The 21,854-nt window shown below is 37.9% G+C and overlaps 2 protein-coding genes across 3 annotated transcripts in view; both read left to right on the top strand.

The window, feature by feature from the left end:
- LOC108163093 (sex determination protein fruitless) overlaps positions 1-7,838 on the top strand; it is a 128,466-nt gene extending 120,628 nt beyond the window's left edge. For both annotated transcript variants that reach the window (XM_017298220.2, XM_033395729.1), the window contains 4 exons: positions 4,918-5,084; positions 5,156-6,704; positions 6,759-7,234; positions 7,305-7,838. In XM_017298220.2, coding sequence (XP_017153709.1) covers positions 4,918-5,084; positions 5,156-6,704; positions 6,759-7,234; positions 7,305-7,578 — 2,466 coding nt within the window. In that variant the 3' untranslated portion in view covers positions 7,579-7,838. The remainder of the gene's footprint in view (positions 1-4,917; positions 5,085-5,155; positions 6,705-6,758; positions 7,235-7,304) is intronic.
- A 10,412-nt stretch (positions 7,839-18,250) lies between these two features.
- Positions 18,251-21,231, top strand: LOC108161245. Its single transcript, XM_017295500.2, has 2 exons — positions 18,251-19,657; positions 19,727-21,231. The coding sequence occupies exons 1-2, from the start codon at positions 18,331-18,333 to the stop codon at positions 20,413-20,415; spliced, it is 2,016 nt and encodes a 671-aa protein (XP_017150989.1). The 5' UTR covers positions 18,251-18,330; the 3' UTR covers positions 20,416-21,231.
- The last annotated feature ends 623 nt before the right edge of the window (positions 21,232-21,854 follow it).

Below are 21,854 nucleotides of genomic sequence, written 5' to 3'. Positions count from 1 at the left end.
TTGGTATAAGCTCAATACACACACATACACACACAGACACACGGAAACTCATACATATACAGAGGAGAAGAAAAGAAAAAAAAATAAGGGAAGGCGAAAGCAGAAAGCTGAAAAATTGTTAATACCAAAGGAAAAACGGGAAGGAAAAGCTGGCTTTCGCGGCTTATTTTATATATATCTGTCGAATCTGAGAAACAAGCAGCAGATGAACAATTTTTTGGTAAAATGCAAGCGAAAACAAAAATAAAAAACCAAAAAAAAAAAAGAAACGTAAGAAAAGTAAAAGAAGAAAAGATAAAAAAAAAACAACACTGTAGTGCCTACTCCCCTTAAAAAAATAAAAAGAAAATAAAAATAAAATAAAATAAACAACAACAAAAAACACTAAAAAAATATATATATATACAATACATATATACATTATACATACTAAAGTAATATTTTATAAAAACGCAGAAAGGAAAAACTAAAAAAAAAAAAAAGAAAAGAAAAAGAAAAAGAAAGGAAAAGGCATGGAGAGAGGCGTAAAAAACGGAAATTGCAGTTTTTTTGATAGTTATTTTTTTAGCGAGAGCAATGGGAGGCATTGAGATCTATATATACATATATATAACTAAATATACATACACAACTATTATATATATATACATTAGTATATGGTATACACACAGACTCTCACACACATTAATACATATGGCATACTTATGGCATGTAAAATAATTAGTTTCTGACGAATTAAAGACAGGAGAATGTACTAGCAGAAAACTGCAGAGAGAGCAATTTTAGGCAGTTAGTAATACTACACACACACACACACACACAAACAACCAAATCAAACAACAAACAAAGTAGAAACAACAACAACAAAGTAGTTTTGCATATCCCAAAAATCAAGAGAGAGAGAGAAAGAAGCGAAAGCGGAAAAGGAAACGATAAAGAAAACGAGAAAGGTAGAAGGGTAGAAAGGTAGAAGGGAAAGCCCTCTAAAATGAAACAAAAGCCCACTCACACACACACACAGATACACAGACAAATTTATCAAAGAAATTAAATGAAATAAAATTAGTTTTTAGCGAAAGAAAAACGAAACAAAAAATACAAGTATTTTCACAATTAAAAGCTAAAGCATATTTAATAAATTTAAAAAGAAGAACCCCAAAAACAAGCAACCCCCCAACAAGAACAAACAAATGTTTCGACTTAAGCGCAAAAAAAAAGAATGAATAGACATTTTTAACCTTCCCGAAATCATTTCGAAACCAACAATTTACACAGACCGAGACCCCGCACAAGCGAAAGAGAGCTCTCAGAAACCAGAAAGCTGTAGTTGTTTTTGTTTCAATTGAGTTTGAATTGAAAATTATATAAAATATAATCGAAAAACACGCGAAACAGCTGAGAAATGAGAACAAATGAATAGCAAAATAATAGGTTTAGTAAACGACGGTTGAGAAAATTTTTTAAGTTCCCTATTGAGGCTCATTCACATACATAATTTAACATATTTTTTATAACAATTATTATTTGTTTGTTTGTAGACACTTATTTTTTTAACTATTTTCTTTAAGTTTTGAAACCTAAATAAATATAAAAACCAATAGAGAACAGCTCTAGGCAGAAGCATTCCAAGAAATTTGATGAGAATTAATTGGGGGGGAAGCCCCCAGAGACCCAGACAAGAAGGCGTGCTGTTTTCTGCCTAACGAGAGGCGGTTGAAAGAAGCAACATATGAACAATATGAAAACCATAAATCCGTTGAGAGGTAAAACTAGAGCAGAACAACCAGATCAAGATCAAGAACCGGAAACAGAACAAGAACCAGAACAAGAACAAGAAGAAGAATAAATAGCTGCAATACGTTATGATTACGTCAATATGTTCCTACAATATAGACATACAAGAATACATAAATAATTTATATGAATAGATATATACTTAACTAACTGTAAACACAACACCACACAAAAAACAAAGCAAAAAACCACAAAAAAAGCAAATGGAAAATGAAAAATGAGAGAAAAGAAGGAGTTATACAATAATTAATTTAAGGCATTCCGCAAAGAGAGAGCCTTCAGCAAGAGCAACTAACTAACTAAATCGAAATCTTGAAAATAGGCAGAAATCGAACGAGGCATCGTTGGTTTTCAGTTCTAGAATTGGAGGCCCCCCACATTTAGTTTCAGTTTCAGGCTTCATTTACCCATTTTTCATTATTCGTAGACTAAGTTGAGCGATTTCCCCTATAATTTATTGAAGTATATAAATAAAATTAATTCATAAATTAATTCAAGATTTACATATACATACATATATACAATACTATAAACGGCAATTTAAGTTCCAATCGATACACTTTAGTTTTCATTTATTTTTTTATTATTATTATTATTATTATTATTGATTACAGTCGAAATAAGATTTTGATATTTTGTGGCTAATAAAAAACACCTAAAAAAAATGAAAGAAACCAACAAAAAAGACAAATAAACAAAATATATAAATAAATACATTCGATGATCATTTCGTTCATTCATTCAGTCTCATGTACATTCCACACACACTCGCACACTTACAGTCACACTGGAACTGGAACTGGAACTAGTTCGCAGCAGACACAACTGTACTTTGTACGCTGTGTACTTTATAATGCAAAAGAGCTTGACGGGAACTCAACAGATATACAATGTATGGGAAATAACAACAAAATTATTACTACAAAACAACAAGAAAACAAAAAACGGAAGGTTTAAAATATTACGCTAACTATATATATTTTTTTCGTAGTTGGAATGAGAATTAAAAAAAAAGAAAACCAAAAGCACTGAGCGAAATAATACATTAATTAAGAAAGAGCTCTCAAACTCAACTCAAACTCAACTCAAAACTCAACTCGATTCGATTCGATTCAACTCAACTCGTTTTTGGAGTTGTCCCAATGCTGAATAACGAACCATTTAAACTAACTATACAAGAACTAAGGAGAGCAGCTTATCAGGCACCAAAATAAAAATAAAAAAAAAACAAAACAAAACAAAACAAAATAGAAGCAATCAAGATGAATATTTTAGAATGAAATGAAATTCAATTACTTACACACACACACACATTTTAGGCAAAACAAAAACCGAAAATAAACACACACATGCCCAACACACAACAAATTTATATAAAAACTATTACGAAAAAAAAAAAAATGAAAGAAGAAACAAGAATTAAGATGAAAATTATTTAAGCAAAGCAAGGCATATCATAGTTTATAACAAACAAAAAAGAGAAAACACACAAGGAAAGTGAAAATGAAAAGAGAGCAAGCGAAAAAGATTCTGAACTGATTCCCAGAGACCTACCGCCTACCGAGCAGATCCCACAACCCTCCTGTATCCCTCTGAACCCCCCCCTACAGAGTCCCCCCACAAAGACAGAAAGGAAAAAGTAAGGCTAACGAGAGGGAATCAAGACAGCGAGCAAAAAGGGAAGACAAATACTACACAACATAAATGATAGGAAAAACAAAAGAAAAAACAACAAATGAAACTATATGATCAGCAGGATCAAGAGCAGGATCAGTCAGTCTTATATAGCTAGCTATATAGTCTATGCCTAACAAAAACATTTCTAGTAGTCGAGATCGAGCCGTAAGCGATGGAGAAAGAAAGCGAAATTTGTACCCACACACACACACACACACACACGCACAATACCCTCTAACACACACAAACACACACACACACATACGGAACAAATACAAATACAAACAAAGAGTAAAGAATGAAAGAATAAAGACGATGTAGCTGAAAGAAGCTGAAAATGGGGGAAAACAAAAACATGAAAAAGAAGATGAAATAAAATTCTATATAAATAGAAATATTGAAAAATATTTGCCCAAAATTTGAGTTTTTATTGAAATGCAAACGAAACTGTACATGGCCCAAGCCATGGAAGGAAGTACAGGCACCCAAACGTTGCGAATATATGAGGCAAGGCCTGAATGAGACCCACATATAATGATGCTAGAATATTGATATATGTTTAATGCTTTCTCATTGTTTCGAAACGTACTGTACTGCCCTGTACTGCCTGAACATAGATATACCATACCATAATATATGAACGCACAGTACGTATCGGAACTATTTGACATTTTACTGGAGCAAAAACTGGAGATACCTTTAGGGAGTCCCCAGTAGTAGCTTTTCAAGAATTATATTGTCTTATGGTTCTGAAACGTTGTGTATGTCTGATAGTCTAGAGTTTTTCTGGATTATTTTGTCCCCTCTTTTTGTTCTAAGAAAACTTTTGTGCCCAACTGTACTCAAGCATAAGTTGGTCCCCAGCCGACTTGAGAAACGTAAGTATGCATTTCTACTACTCCTACCGCTTCTTGTTCCCCCTTTCTTTCTTCCCCGCTCCCTGACCCTGTCCCTCTCCATCTTCCTCTTTTCATTTCGATTCTTTCCATATTTTCGTTTGCCAGATCTGCCAGATAGTTTTTCTATATGTACTTATAGATGTGCTTAAGTGTGTGCTTGCTTTGCTTTTAGTTGTGTAGAGAGCCTTGCATGTGTTTTACAAGTGTCTGTAGCCCCTTCACAGGATATAGACCCTCTCCCTACAAACACACACACAAAAACACACACACCCACAGTCACACACACGACACACACACACACACAAATACAGCATAAGCTTGAGGAATACCCCATAAGCAGTTTAGAAGCAAATATCACTTAAAATAAAATAGCTACCCCCAAAGCCCGCCCAAACCTGCGGTCCCCAAAAAGAAAAGAGAAAGCCCTGACCACGAAACAGAGCAAAACAGAGAGCAGCAGAAAGAAGAACTGCCCAACACTGTTTTGTTTAGCCAAGCGTTGACCAACACTAATGAGCTGTGAACCGAACCCTTTGAATCCCCACAGCTTCTGCGCAACTTCACCTCTCCGATGAGCGCCATGGCCGCCAGTCGCTGCCCCACGCCATTCGCCTTCCCCTTCACGCCGCTGGGCCTGAGCCTCTTCGACATCGATCCGTCCAGAATACTTAGCCTGCTCCACCACCAGACCTGGCTGGCCGAAGAGGCACTGAGGTGAGTATTGCCCAGAGATCAACTATTCGAGCTTCTACTTGATGGTTCACAATGTGTTTGTATGTTTGCAGGACACGAGGCCTGCTGGCAGCACCCAAGGATTTCACCCACCGTTTTACCACATTAAGCGATCTGCTGACCAAGGACTATCAGCCGGTTGTCGGCCAGTCCCCAACGACGGCCACGTCCACGGCCACGACAACGACAACGAGCCCATCGTATGCCAAGCAGACCACAACGAACCGTTCCAGCGATGTACAGTACAAACAACAACAGCAACCACCTCATGCAGGATCTGCACCAGTTGCTCCAGGCAGCGCCTCTGGAGTGGCGGCAGCCTTCAACATGCGTTACCCCACACCGACAGCCTTCTACCAGCAGCAGCAATCGAAGGCGGCCAAGTCATCGCCCTCGCCCCAGCAAATGGCCACCAGCTCCACCTCCATGGGCATGTCCATCTCCATTGAGTCCGGCAGCGGCGGCGACGACAGCTGCAAGCGCAGCTCGGCGGACAGCGACGAGGTGACCATCGTGGAGCTGCCCAGCGAGCGGAGCGCTCAGCTCTATAAGGAGTCGCTGGAGCAGCTGCTGCAGCGCCGCCGGATCACCAGCAACAGCAGCGGCACCCCAGTGGGGTCGGTGGTGAGCGGATGCCCGCCCACTGGCGGCGGAGGGGTGATTGTCGATGCCACCGGCCTGAGGCAGTACACACAGCTGCTGCTGTCGGGGGCCGGGACCCCGGCCAGCTGCACGGACACGTCGAGCAGCTGCAAGGAGAAGAGCTCCTCATCGTCTACCTCATCGACGCCGCCGCCCAGCTCCTCGCTGCTGGCGCAGCATCAGCAGCTCAGCCAGATGCTGAAGAGCCCCTCGGATACCTGCTCGTCGCTGTTCAGCGGCTCGGAGCCCATCGAGGAGGAGACCCGCTGCGTGGTGTGCAACGCCCACTTCCCCAATGTGTGGCTGCTCGAGCAGCACGCCGCCCTCCAGCACCCCCACGTGGGGCCCGGCGAGGAGAAGCCCTTCATCTGTGAGCAGTGCGGCCAGTCGTACCGCTACCGCAGCGCATACGCCAAGCACAAGGAGCAGAACCACCGGGCCCGCCTGCCCGCTGACAAGCTCTTCACCTGCGACGTCTGCGGCATGCAGTTCCGTTACCTGAAGAGCTTCAAGAAGCACCGCCTCAACCACGCCCTCGAGCGACTGCACGGCAAGAAGACCATCGGAGTCGTCGGACGCCTGGGTGGCTCCCTGTCCGTGTCGGTATCGACTCCGCCATCGGCATCCGCATCCGCATCCGCTTCGGTGGGGCCCGTGGTGTCCACTCAAATGGACCAGGATGTGGTGACCAGCTCCCAGGAACCGATGCTGGCCGATGAGGGCGAGGATCTGCGGGTGAATGTAAAGCGAGAGGGCGCAGACGAGGGCTCCTCCACCCATCCAGAGGCCGGCGGCGGCGGCGGTGGCGGCGGCAGTGATGAGCACGAGCAGGACAACACCATCGACTCGGCGGGTATCACGATGCTCTACCAGGACAACAACTCCTCGGCCTCGGCCTCCACCAGTGCCACAGAGCCGAACATCAGCAGCTCCGATGGCATACATAGTACAAACAAGCGGGTAAGTCTCTTGCGTCTCGACCTGCCCTCACCTTACCGCCACTGGTTCTTTCAGTCGCGCCTGCACCACTTGGAAACGGATCCCTCCTACCCACACCACCATCACCACCACCACCATCACCACCATCATCAGCAGCAGCAGCAGCAGCAGCAGCAGTCGCAGTCGCAGCAGGGGCAGCTGCCACCTCATCTGGGTCACCATGTCTCACTGCCAATGGCGGCCAATGCCGCGGCCGCGGCCGCTTCCGGTTCCTCATCGTCGTCGGCGGCCGCTGCCGCCGTTGCAGCTGCCACTGCCGCCGCTCAGGCGGCCAATTCCAGCTCAAATTCTCTGGGCGTGGGCGCCACCGGAAGTGTTACCGGAGGCGGTGCTGGTTCCGCCGGCAGCGGCATCAGTTCACTCAGCTCGCTCACGTCGCTGATCAACGCCGAGCGGATACCGAACGAACAGTTCCTGGGACTCAATCCCCAGGAGGCTTCGATACTGAATTTCTTGCGCGTCGATGCCGCCGAGCGACAGCGGGACAAGCGGTGAGATAATCATTTTTCAGCACCAGATTAATTACAGATTAATAAATGGAGCTCCGTATTCCATTCACAGGCCAGCCACCTCACGCTTCGCATGCCCCTTCTGCGGCAAGTGTGTTCGCTCCAAGGAGAACCTCAAGCTGCACGTCCGCAAGCACACCGGCGAGCGTCCGTTCGTGTGCCTCTTCTGTGGCCGGGCCTTTGGCGGCAAGTCCGACCTGACCCGCCACCTGCGCATCCACACCGGCGAGCGGCCCTACCACTGCGAGTCCTGCGGCAAGTGCTTCGCCCGGGCCGACTACCTCTCGAAGCATCTCACCACCCACATCCACAATGCGCCGCGCTGAGATGAGGCGCGTAGGAGGCGGCTCCTACGCAGATAAGGAACCAGTAGCAGTCACCTACCACACACACACACACACAAACACACACACACCCACACCCACACACTCACACAGAGGCACAAACTACAGGAAGAGCGTATATAGAAATTTATGTATAACTTTTTGATGATTAGAAAACGTAAAAATGGGGAAATCTGCGTTTGTTTTGTTTGCAAACAAATTTCTTTACAATGAGTGTTTTTTTTTTTTTTTTTTTTTGGTGCAAGCAAGAAAACAAATACAAATACAACTACAATATTGGCAATTATTAGCACGGATATTAAAGTGCTTAAGATCTATCCATATATGATATGAATACCTATCTCTCTATATTGTATAAATACGTGTGTGTTAAGATTGTAATTGTAATTATAAATTGTAATTGTAATTGTAATTATTGTAGCACAAAAAGTTCATGTTTGTTTGCGATCGATCGTTAAGTCTACGATTAGAACGACTAAGTCCCAATTAGAACGAATTTCGACTTTCGGTTTTGGTTCTTTAAAAGATAAAACTCATCATTTTCCGCGTATCTGAACCACAAAAAGAAATAACACTAAAACATGAACATATAGTACCATATATGTATGAATAGTCTGTATTTTCTACCGAAACAACATAGGGAACGACGATTGAGGAGGAGGAGGAGTAGAAGGAGAAGGAGTATGAATATGTACCACAAATCTGCCGTTTATATACACAATAGATAAAATATATATAATTTTACATTGATTTAAAAGAGAAGCTAAACTAGCAACAATTTGTACAAACAAAAGCGAAACAGAAACTAACTAAAAGTATCAGGGAATGCCAAGGTCCTGGGCATCCTGTAGAGAAGAGAGTAAGCAAATGCAATAACTGAGAGCGAACACTGTTACCTACCATAGAAAACAATAAACCAAGTTGGATTTTAGTTAATATTAGTGACAAACGAGAGGCGAACAGGAACGAGAATCAAAATATGTGAACCCCCATAGAGGCAGGAGACAGAACAGAACCACTAACTGAACGGTTAACCCAAGCCTAAACTAAACTAAACTAAACTGTACAACTAACTGTTTTTTGTTTCGTACATACATATGTGCATGGACATGTGCTGGCTAGCGCCTAAAGTAGGATTATTAGAAAGCTAGGAGATACAAATAGGATTTACTTACAATACAATACATCTGTGCATGTGCAACCACCGTCAATAGTTTAATTTACAATATACAACGCAACGCAAAGCAAATCAAAACTAAATGAAATATGAAACATAGCAACAATTAACATTAACAATTAACAATAGAAACTACAACACAAAACTAACTGTGATTACAACAAAACAACATTGAAGTTTTAACTGAAGAAACAAACCCTACAAGCTGAACATACATAGAGTATACATAAAGATGACAACCCTGGCTAACAATAGACAAACGGAATGTAACGAAATGTGCAATGAAACAATAAGACAACACTAAAGAACGCCTAGGATACCCCAAGAAGCCAACCCATCCCCAAAATATAATATTCGCTTAATTGATTCTAATTTTGTACCGAAGAAAACTGCGTAAATCAAAGACACACCCACGAACACACCAGACAATGGAAACCTAAGAAGAACTTTGAACCAAGAACATCGAATTAAATTGTAAAATGAAAAAACCGAAAGCCAGAAACTCCTAAATAGTACGAGTTCGATAGTATATATGTATACTATTACGAGTATGTATGAGAACATACAATATGTAAGAAACCATTTCCAGCAACTTTTTTTGTGTGTATCAACTAAATGTCTAACAAATTAAGAAGAATGTTTGCCGTACCAAAAAATAGATGAAAATGAGGAGGAGGAGGAGGAGGAGGAGGAGGAAGAGGAGGAAGACAAGAAAACAAAATATGAGAACAAATCAAAGTAAAAGTGGTAGAAGTAAAGTAAATGAAAACTTTCACTGTGCCAAAAAGTTTCAAGTACCTCATAATTTAAATAAATATTAAAGAAACAAACAAAACAAAACAAAAAACAGTAACTAATTACACCGATAAACAGCCCACACAACCCCTCCCTCCCTCCCTCCACACACACACACACAGAAACACACACACATACCTTCACCCAAAAACCATATAGATATATCCCCGAAACGAAATGAGTCTAGACAGAAATTGTCAAAACGTATGAATACATAGAAGCTGAAAGCGAAATGTTAACTAAACCTAATTTACCAATTTACCAATTTACCAATTAACCATTTAACTGAAGAATCAAAACGACAAGGAGAAGGCTAAAGAACATTTGGGGATACGAGTAGAGCCGGCTATCATCCACTTGGGACTACCTTCTCTCGAGTTTTTTATTTCGAATCAATCCCTTCTTTCATATTCTTTAGCGACACACACACAGTTCTGCCTAAATTAAGTGTTCAATTGTAGTGAATATATATATATATTTTGTGATAGTTTAACAAATTTACTGCACCGTTTGAACTCTGAACTCTGCCTAGCTCTATTTTCTATGTACATTTGAGTGAAAAGACAAGCGAGAACATTTTTCTCATGCCACATTTTGTTCGATTGTGTGTCAGTATATAAAGCATCAAAGATCAGGGCCTCTAGCAAATGTTATAGTTATAGTTTTATCATTATTATTATTATTATTATAAATTGTAGTTTTTCTTAGGATTATAATAATTTTTGTGAACTTTTCAATGAATATTTTGGTTTTTTTGGGTCTGTGTCAAACGTGGACCTAAAAATTCAGCTTTAGTTTTCTTTTGGGTTTCGTACTATTCGATTTTAATCTTTCTTTTTATTTATAAGACTAGCAAACAACAAAAAAGAAATGCAACCAACCAACAAACAACAACACTGCCTTTTGTAAACACACAACAAACAACAAAAATGCAAAAATTTTTAAACACATTTTTTAGGGTATTCCTCTTTTTTTTAAACATGTATTTAAATATTACACGATTAATTTAGTGTCCTTTTTTTGGTAAACATCACAAATGCCGCAATCTTTTTGGGGGAACAACTTCTCTCTGTATATTTCATTTTTCCATTTTTTTAAGCATTGAATAATGATTTTTTTTAACCACAACAACAACAACAAGCTGTGAGCTATGTATGTGAATGGATCAATAAATTATAATTATTATTATTATTATTATTTTTATTACAACTATGACAAATATTATTATTGATTTTTTTGGATTTATTATTTGATAGTATTTATTAATAAAGTTTTTTGCAACGAATCCTTTTGTTTGGACTTCTTCGATTATCGGGCACATCCGTCGCACAGATTCAAACACATCCGATTTCATCCGTCGATTTCTTCCTTCACTTAACACAAAAACAAAAATCCTTAAGCTTTTCATTTTGTAGTTGAAAAATGCGCCTTAAAAGAATTTTAGGAAATTATCGTAAGAGAAAAAAAGGAAATGCAAAACAAAAACTAAAACTAAAATCAAAATGATACTTGAAAATTCCATTTCGGTTAAAGAAAAATACTTTAGGAACACCAGAAGAAGGAAAGCAATATTAACAAAATTAAAGAAACCCAAAATTAAAACTAAACTTATAGTAATTTTTTCTTAGGTGTGCGTGCAGTAAATGTTGATAAAAAATACAAAAAACAAAACCCATATGTGGCAGAATAACCATCAGAAAAGAAAAAGAAAAAAAAAAAAAAAACTTAAGGATAAAAAATCGAATTAAAATACTTGAATTTTTTTGTGAATGTGCTGAGGGATTGGAGGAGCAGAACAATTGATTTTAAGCCAACAAATTGGAGGGATTCAAGACTCTTATTTCGTATATACATACATATACATTTATTACAAATTTACCATATATATATATATATATACACACACACACGCATACGCACATATATATATATACAGACTATGTATATGGTGTGAGATGTGAGATGTGAGCGAAGTGTAAGCGAGGGTTTTTTTAAGGGCATTGACAACATGCAGGAAAAATACGTGTAACAGCAAATTAAATTACAAAATCCAACAACGAAAAACTTTTGGCATTAACAATTAATGCATTTTTAAATAATGATATTTATTTATATATACATAGAGTTAGGAGCCCTGTAGCGGCAGCGACAGCGACAGCGACAGTGACAAGGAGAAGGAGGAGAAGGAGGCGAAATGAATGTCAGTTGAATGTCAGATAGAAGCATAAGAGAATCCAAATATTATACGATATATAGAATATATCTATATACAGATACATAAATGTACATGTGGTTTTCGGTGTCTATTACTTATATAAATAGATATATATACATTATATACATACATCATATTATATATACATACATGACGTGCATATTTTGAAACAAAACAGAAACCAACAAAAAAATAGAAAATATAAATGTTGTTCATTTAACTAATAAACAGAAACAACTCAACCTAAAAAATACTATATGTGTATACTCGTACGTAAACCAACGGTATTCCCCTCTCCCACACATACACACACACACACGAAGAGAAGAGGCACCCTGTATCAGTGACATTCCAACACTGTAATTGTTTTCGTCATTTTCTTAATACTTTTCCATGAAAATCTTTTTTTTACAATTTCGATCATTTCCGATCCCTTTGCAGGGAGAAAAGCTTCCTTTTCTAATTTTCCCAAAGAAAGCTTCGATATTGAAGCTCTTTCGATTGTTATTCTTAACTGCTTCGATTATTAGTCGTTCGCTATCGAATGAAATGATAGTTTCCCTCCTTTTTTTGGTCACATTTTCACGGGTGCCACTGAATCATTTAGCAAATACATGGACTTTGTAATGAAATAATACAAATTAAACGATAAATAAAAACTACGATTTCATGAAATTAAGACAATTTCGAGGTTTCACATGCAAAAACAAAAACAAAAACATAAAAACTAACCAAAAGACATAAACAATATAATGATGTTCTATATTGTTGTAAAAATGATTTTAAGTCAACCAATTCTGTTTTCAGTGTAATTTCGTTTTGAGAACTCCATTTAATGAATCAGAAAAGGAAGAGAGCAAATTTTAACTTGTCTAAAACTCAAAAAATAAATTGTTAACAGAAACTAACTCATGTATGTAAATACATTCAATGGAAACCATCTCGAAACTAACAACAAATATGTAACAAAAATATTTATATTGAGGCCGGAGGGAAGAGCGGTAGAGCGGAAGGAAAAGAAAAGCGAAACCCAAGAAGTAAGCATAATTAACATAAAATGTAGTACATGCAATATATTTTTCGGTGTTAGGCGTCTTTTTGAGATTTTTACAGAATACCAAACAAAAGTCCCTCAAAACAAAACAAAACCAAACAAAAAGCAAAAAAACAAAAATCTATAAAGTAAAATATTTCATTGTTGATGTTGTGAGCAAAACCAATTAAGAAACCTAAACAAAAATCAAAACCCAAACCAAAACCAAAACCAAACAAAAACTAAATTAAACCAAAGCAAAGCAAAAGTAACTAAAAGTAAAATTTAACAAATGTAATTGTATTTATGTCTCTTACTCTCTCAAAAGTCTCTCTCACCTAAGCTCTAAACTTTAGCTGTCGTGTCTCTTCAAATATTTATAGAAGTTTACATAAGTCTAAGGAAGCGAGTCATTCGATTGAGATCGAAGGAAAAACAAGAGAAGAACAAGAAGAAGAATGTTTCAAACATTGTTTTTTTTTTTTTATACATAAAATACAAACAATTTGGTGTCTACAAAATATACGAAAAACTTAAGAAAGCTAAGGAAAAACAAAAACATTTTTAGATCAAATTCAAGTGGTTAAAGGCAAAAGGCAGAGCAAAGCAGAAGCAGGCAGAAAGATACTGGTAATGGAAAATGGGGAATGGAAGTGGAATATTGGGAGGAAAATACTTAGCAATAATTCTGAAATGACCTCAATCAAATATTTTTTAAATTTTATATATTTTACTCGTGCGAAATGAAACCTAATGTGTAAATAAAACTTAAAAAAAAAAAACATACAAAACGAAATAGCAAAAAAATGAAAAACACATAAAAATGTCTCTCGAACGAACGATATAAGAATGTGATATTTTTCTAAGGTGTACTACAAAACAAAAACAAAACAAAAAAAAACCAAGAAAACAAAACCAAAAAAAGACAAAAACCAGAAGAAAAACATAAAATCAAAGTGGATAAAATCGAATAAAATATTTAACACTTTTACTGAAAACCAGAAATAGAGCAAGCCCACATAAAATAGAACAAAATGCAATAGAGACTGATTTTTTGACATCATCACATCAGCAGCATCAGACATCACAGACATCAGCATAAAATCATCATCAGTATCGGTGAATGAAAGTAGAAAGTCAAAAGAAATTTCACTACACAAGGGATGGTGTGATTTCCTATATTGGTGACCCCGAATTGATTCTTCGTTTTCCTCTTTTTTGGGTTTTGTCGATTAACACATTAGGGAGAGGGATCGAGAGAGGGATTGGTAGAGAGTTGGAGTTAGTGTGAAGGGATCGGAATTAATGGAACCAATTTGGAACGCATTGCGTGGTTTAGATTTAAACGAAAAATGGGACTTTGAAGCAATGTTAGTTTAAGCCAGATGCTGGATAGGTACGACCGGAGATCGAATGAATGAGTAGGAAATGAGAATGGAGGATGGAAGATGGAAGATGGAAGAATGAGATGCATTCGCGAAGAGTTGTAATTATTTTTGTGATAAAATCCGAAGCGCAATTTTTTTCTCCAACTGTATGGTAGGTAAGTGAGGGGCAGAGGCGAGTGCAGAATTCTGTATATAGACAGAGGGCGGGTGAGAGTGAGGATAGTGGGAAGGGTGAGGCTATAAGGGACGGATAATGGGAATGGGAATGGGATGGATAAGAGTATGTTTATGACGGTGCTACGAACAAAGACGTAATTGAAAATGTGATACAGTTTTTTCCTTAACCTATTTATTGAACGGTACGCGGAAGGGCGCAGAAGAGAGCAGGGGATGGTGAGGAGTTGCGGAAAGGGAAACGGAAACGGAAGCGGTAGCGGAAGGAGCTTGGCATTATGCTTTAGAAGGTAAAAGATTTCTATTCACCATTTTCACCATTTTATTATTGTTTACTGCAACGGAAACGGATATGGGAACTGAAACGGAAACGAACACTGAAAAGGAAACGGGAAGCGAAAGGTCAAGCGAAAGATGAGTGAAAGATAGGAAAGAATGTGGCATATGAGTTTTGCTTTTGGTTTTTATACTTCATCGCTTCGGTTCGGTTCGGTTCGGTTCAACCTTCCTTCGTTGAGATATCGCTGAGATAGCAGAAAGCAGAGACACAAAACACACACCACCATTCACCACCACAGAAGAAAAAACAACCACAAAAGAGCAGAGAACAGCAGGCCAGAGAATGATGAAGAATATTGTAAAAAATTTACACTTTAGGAAAATCTCTAAATTTTAAGCTTTCGGTGTTTTTAAACCAAAATGAAAATGAATAAAAACAAAAAAAAAAACCCAAAAAAAAAACGTAAAGAAAAACCTACAATAAACGATGGTAAGCAAAAAAAAAACTAAAAATTAAACCACAAAAAAATTAGCGAAAAAAAACACAACAATTTATATATATATATATTTCGATATTTAAAATTTCATTCGAAAAGAAAAGAAAAGCAAAACAAAACATTAACAATTTTGAGCAAACTCTCGGTGTTTTAAAATTAAGCGCATGCAAAATGAAAAAAGAAAACCAAAACAAAAATGAAAATGAAAACAAAAACCTAACACATTACACTAAACAACAACTTAACACAAAAAAAAAGGTAAAACAAAATATGAATAAGTTAAGTAAACAGACGTAAACCAAAAACAAAAACCTCTTTCACTTTCGTGTCTTTGACTTAAAACCAAAAATTAAAACAGTAAAAAAAACAACAAATATTAAGCATATTTTTAAAATGTAATTTAGCACAAAAAAAAACAAAACAAGAAAATATGAAAAAAACATGGAAAACACAATTTTTAAACTACCAAAGTATTGATGTGTATTTGATAAACAAAATCCAAAATGATAAAAATGAAAAATGAAATGATACTAAGCAAAATTAAACAAATTATTTGTCTCCACATCTCAAATATTTCGAATCTTTGCGTTTTTCGGTTTCGAATCTTGCGTTGAGAACGAGAAAGAATGGAAAAAAAATAAAACTTTTACAAAACTACGAAATGCAATGCCTGCCAAAGAATTAATGTTTTTTAATGCAAAAATGCAATGAGAAACACCAAATCAAACAAACAAAATTAAATTATATGTAAAACCAAAAGCAACAACAACAACAAAAGTTCAATAAAGCCGTTCCAATGATGAAACCAAAAAGAAAACTAAGAGCAAAAACAAGCATGACAAACAAAATCAAACTTGTTCGCAAAGTTTTTGCGTTTCCTTATACAAGACATTTATGAAAGAAGAAAAACAAGCACGAGAACCACGAAAAACATTTCTTTTGCAAGGAAAGGTAAAGAAAATAACAAAATGTGAACAACTATTTGTCGTGTACAAGACCATTTATTTGTATTAAACTAATAAAATGAAGTGTTTATTGGTTTATTTTTTAAAAAGAAAGAACACCACCATTTTTATGCATTACATTATAAAAAGAAGCCACAAACAAATAAAATAAAATAAATTACAAACCAAAACGTTTACTCTTTTCCTTATATACTTTGAATTTGAATTTAAATTTCAATTTTATACTTTCGCGAATAAACTTATTTCTGTCGATCTGGCAGCCCACTGAAAGTATCCCAAGCTCACACAATTTGCGCATTTTTTGTAGTCTTTTCTAGTATTTTTCATCATTTTGTAAGACGGTCCAATGCACCAATGTAGAAATCGAGTAGAAAAACCACTTGCAGCCATGTCTCAAGCCACAACGAATACTATTTAGCGGATCAATTTCACACTGGCGCTTCAATGGGACTTATATGAAAAAAACGTATACAAATTTTTCAATTTTGTACCTTCAGGTGGCGCTTTTGATGATCAAATGTAGTTAAAATGTAGCAAATTTGTAGTTAGCGTGTAGTTACCATGTTACGAAAATAATTGCCTAAGTTGTTGTCCATAATTGAGGCAAACAAAATCAAAGCAATCGCCGTAGCAGAAAAACAACTCAAGTATTTTAAATAAACCAGTCAAATAGAAAATTAATTCATTAATCGGATAAAGTTATGTGGGCATGGCTAAATGTTCTATATAGCTGAGAATATTCCACGGAAGATCAAAAACGAGGAATATGTAAAATAGACCTTGAATTCGTCAGTATATTTACGGTATATTTTTTAAATGAGATGGTATATTTTGGTATATATCTGGTCGCAAAACTGGTGCGCACCAAATTTTTTTTTTTACTTCGACACAAAACCAATAAAAACCAGAAATGCAATAAAAGCAAGTATTTAAATCAAATCAATCAAGTGCAAAATTGATTCATCAATCGTATAAAATTGAGTGGGCATGGCTTTATTTTCTATATAGATAGTATTATTCAACGGAAGAAAGAAAATGAGGAATTGGTCGTTTTTTTTGAATCGGTAATGGCCAGATTGACAACATGAGTCCCATTTAATACACAAATGTTGCTAATTCCATGCACACTCATACCCTGGGGGAAATGGATGATATAGAATTGCGGAAATGTGTGTCATTCCAGTCTCTAATTAATGCAGAAACTAGTCAGTATCTATTTTAAACGATATTTTGCAATTAGTGGTCTTCTTCCAGGGACCAAGAACTGGTACTGGGATCAGGATTTATTTACAAACACCTTATCAAATGCATGAATAGGCCTTAAAATTGCAATCTAAGCGAAGTCTTTACTAATTACGTTTGAAAGCAGGTTGGAAAACAGTATCTTTATATAATATTCACGAAATAGGGTATACAAATGGCAACACTCTGGTTGACAAGAAATGAGTCTGCAAATACCAGCAACATTGACGTCACAACCTGCAACTATTGAACATTTTTGTTGAAATCGTGTTTTTGTCAAAACAAAAAACATGCAAGTACTTAAAAGTAAGTATAAAAGTATACAAAGGCGTATACTACGGCTTACACGCAATATAGCGACTCTTTTTTTGATGAACTTTTTCGTTTAAACCTTTTTTTACAATAAATACAATAAAAGCAAGGATTAAAAACTATCCAATCTTGTAGAAAATTTATTCATTAATGGGATAAAACTATGTGGGCATTGCTGAGAGATTTAGGTAGTCAGCATTATTCAATGGAATATCAAAATTGAGCAATATGAACGAATTTCCTTTTTCGTTTGTTTTGATTGACCTATTTCGCTAATTGTTTTTTGTTTGACTTATTTCGCTAAAACCTCTTTTTACGCAAAATGCAATAAAATCAAATGTTTAAAATAAGCCAGTCAAGTTGAGAATAGGTTAATTAATCGGATAAAATTATGTGGGCATGGCTAAATATTCTATATAGATGGTAATATTCAACGGAATATTAAAATCGAGGAATATGTAAAACAGAACTTGAATTCGTCAGTATATTTACGGTATATTTTCATAATGAGACGGTATATTTTGGTATATTTCTGAAGGTTGGACGGTATATATTATCGATCCGCACGCACACTTTACAGTTATTTATGCTAAATTTTTTCGAGCTTGACGTCGTTGTTGATTTGACTAAATTTTTGCTCAAGCCGATAGAAAAGCAATGGATTTGAATGATATTTTTGCATTGAAGGAGCTGCTCGATAAAAATGTTGAAAAAATTCACGCCAAATTGCAACACGTGACGCGTCACTCGGAGATTTTGTACAAAATTCTGGACATGCGTTGGGTGAATGTGGTTAAAGGGGATCGAGCACTTATCGGTCTCCACGATGTCTTACTAAGCAGCATGAGTGGTGTCAACGAATGTTTGATCAAGTGCAACATGCAAATTGATCTAAACAATCTCGAACCATTTGTCGCCAACATCGGCGATAGTCTGCAGCGCAACGACTTCGTGTGGCACGCTTACAAAGATAGGATTGAGTGTGTGAAGTCAGCACTGTCTCCGGTCGGGCCGGTTTCGGATGGGCTTTTGTTCTCCATGTGCTCCAGTAGGATGATAAAACCTGATGCGGAGATCCCAAAGCAAAAAGTAAAGCCCATGACGGCCCCACAGTCCACTTCAGCACAGCCACAGGACACGGCCATTGCTTCCGCTGATTCAAAAGCGCTGCCTCCTATTTCAACAGGCAAACGAATCCTTAAGCCACCAAAAGGCGGAAAAACAACACCCAGCAGTGAAATCTATCATCAGATCGTGAAGAATGTAACCGCCTTTCCAGAGGGAAGTGTGATAAATGCCGTCGTGATGCATCTAAACATAGCCAAAAAGTGTTTTTTTGTAGGCATGTGGGATGCAGAGCCGCTGCGAGAGTTGTTCTCGGGGAAGTTACATCTTAAGGAGTTGGACCAGCTTCCCAACTTCGGGGAGATCTTTGCGGTGTACGATGACGGGAATGACGGGGTCATTCCACGTGTCATAATCAATGATTATGCCGATGGGGGTGGCTATGATGCCTATTTGATTGATTTCGGCGAGCATATACACATGAATGGCGAAGAGACTATATATGCCCTACCAGATGACATACGACTGCTGCCGGCGGAGGCCATCAGATGCTTCTTCAGAGAATGCGATGTGTCCCATATGACCCACTTCCGATTCAAGAAAGTGACCTTGTGTGTTTTGGAAAAGAGGAGCGACGATTTAATAGTAGAACTGGTTGATGAAAACGCAAACAACAGTCGTCGCAAGAATAGTCTGCCCAAAGCAACTGCAGCCGATTCTATTCAAGATCAGTCCGTGCCAGTCCCTTGCCAAACAACCAACCCAAATGGGCCACAGCTAAGCGAGGCGGACATGGCCATGCCAAACGATATTGACGAGGGCACCAGTGACCCCTTAAAGGCTGTACTGGGCTTCAGACCCAAAGACGAACAACGAATCTGTCGGCATTACGATCCGAAGATCAAAGGCTGCTTCAAGGGTAAGTCTGTGTATAGAGAATAATCAAAGCTCTAAGAAGAGTTGTAATCTAACTCATGTTTCACCTTAGGTAGTAGTTGTCGTTTGGTGCACGAGCCCTTTGCAGCTTACGGCGCCACCAAGAACTTGGAGTTGGTAGACGCTCTGCCAGAGACCGCCAGACATGCTCTGCTCTTACGAGAACTAGGAACAATTGTGAAAATGCTTGTAACCTGCGTGAGTAGTACCACGGTAGTCTATGCCCAATTTGTGGATGGCTCTTCTCCTCTGGTATGGACCAAGGACGATGTCTTACGGGCCAAGAGTCAGTTTAAGCGGAAGCCGTATATGTTGGACATTGTCTTGGCTCACTACAACGATGGCTGCTATTATCGCGCCCAGATCATCGAGGAATCGGAAAATGAGTATAAGATCTTTTATGTTGACTACGGCAATACAGAGTTTGTGCCCCTAAACGCTCTGGTTCCTTGCGGAGATGTTGACAGAATGCGGCCTTATCGCGCCGTTAGTTGCTACATAGAGGGCGTCGTGTACAAAAGCTCCTTGTCTCAAAAAAAGGCCGTCGAGTGTATGGAGTATCTCAAAAGCAAAATACTCAACGTGGAGGAAGACGTGATGCTGGTCAGTAGTCTGCACAATGGCTATGAGATTCGATTCCTTGGCGACAATGCCGATCTGCCCGTGAAACTGATGAAGCGCGGCTATGCACAGCCCAATCAGGACGGTCCTAATCCATATGATTCTGATCTTGATCAGTAAACGGATTTCCTTTTCCTGTTATAACATAGTCATTCATATAACATTTCTTTAGTCCTTAACTTTGTTATTTTTCATTCGATATGAATGTGCGACAATGCCGATCTGCCCGAGAAACTGATGAAGCGCGGCTATGCACAGCCCAATCAGGACGGTCCTAATCCATATGATTCTGATCTTGATCTGTAAACGGATTTCCTTTTCCTGTTATAACATAGTCATTCATATAACATTTCTTTAGTCCTTAACTTTGTTATTTTTCATTCGATATGAATGTGCGACAATGCCGATCTGCCCGAGAAACTGATGAAGCGCGGCTATGCACAGCCCAATCAGGACGGTCCTAATCCATATGATTCTGATCTTGATCTGTAAACGGATTTCCTTTTCCTGTTATAACATAGTCATTCATATAACATTTCTTTAGTCCTTAACTTTGTTATTTTTCATTCGATATGAATGTGCGACAATGCCGATCTGCCCGAGAAACTGATGAAGCGCGGCTATGCACAGCCCAATCAGGACGGTCCTAATCCATATGATTCTGATCTTGATCTGTAAACGGATTTCCTTTTCCTGTTATAACATAGTCATTCATATAACATTTCTTTAGTCCTTAACTTTGTTATTTTTCATTCGATATGAATTATGGTGCCGCCAAGAGATAAATGACGGTGAGACAACAACGCAAGCAGCCACAGCAAGCATTGACAATTCCTATAGATTGGGAAGACTGACGTTCTTCCTGTCGGAGCCACCTATTTGTGTCCTATTTAGTCCATACCAAATAAACAATACAATCATATGTATGTATATGGAGACAAGTATATTCCTCATTTCTCTCTCGACTCAAGTCGCTTGGTTGATGTTTTTTTTGGGACCAATACAAAGCAAAGGCAAATGACGCTTCCAGTATTGAAGCACAATACGCAAATTTCAAAATCATCTATATTATGATTGCCGAGGAAAAACACAACAGGTAAAAACGGCCAATACAATTTTCCATACTCCATAAATATGCTGTTATATGTAGAAAATGTGTAGTTGCCGTTTATATAATACCATGTAAAAAAAAAAGGACATTTTTTTTAACCTTCTTTGTTTAAACCGAATTTTATAAACAATCCAATATGGGGAGCCCAGAAATGAGCCAATCTTGTAGATTCATCTATCGGATAAAATTATGTGTTCAAGGCTGAGGGTCCTAGCTAGCTTGTAATATTAAACCGAATATCAAATCAAGGAATACTGTCAACCAGTTGGTATTTTAATACACACACGAATAAGAAACTTGAAGTATTTGATTACAGTTCCGGTGAAAGTAGTCGTGCATATTGTGTTCAAATTAATTTACAAGGGGAATTGAAAAGCAGTATTATTTTTTGCGGTTTTTCTCAAGTTGTTCACCTGTTTAAATACTTTTCGGTCTTTTGTGACATCGG

The sequence above is a fragment of the Drosophila miranda genome, chromosome XL (assembly GCF_003369915.1).
Source record: "Drosophila miranda strain MSH22 chromosome XL, D.miranda_PacBio2.1, whole genome shotgun sequence".
NCBI lineage: Eukaryota > Metazoa > Arthropoda > Insecta > Diptera > Drosophilidae > Drosophila > Drosophila miranda.
Note: the sequence above shows the minus strand (reverse complement) of the source record. Positions and strands in the feature narration are given on the sequence as shown.

What these genes read in the sequence shown, in the direction of transcription:
- LOC108161245 (XM_017295500.2), top strand. Translation starts at nt 18,331, where the DNA reads ATGGATTTGAATGATATTTTTGCATTGAAGGAGCTGCTCGATAAAAAT. An exon ending in GATCAAAGGCTGCTTCAAGG is followed by an intron (nt 19,658 to 19,726) that starts GTAAGTCTGTGT and finishes GTTTCACCTTAG; the next exon opens with GTAGTAGTTGTCGTTTGGTG.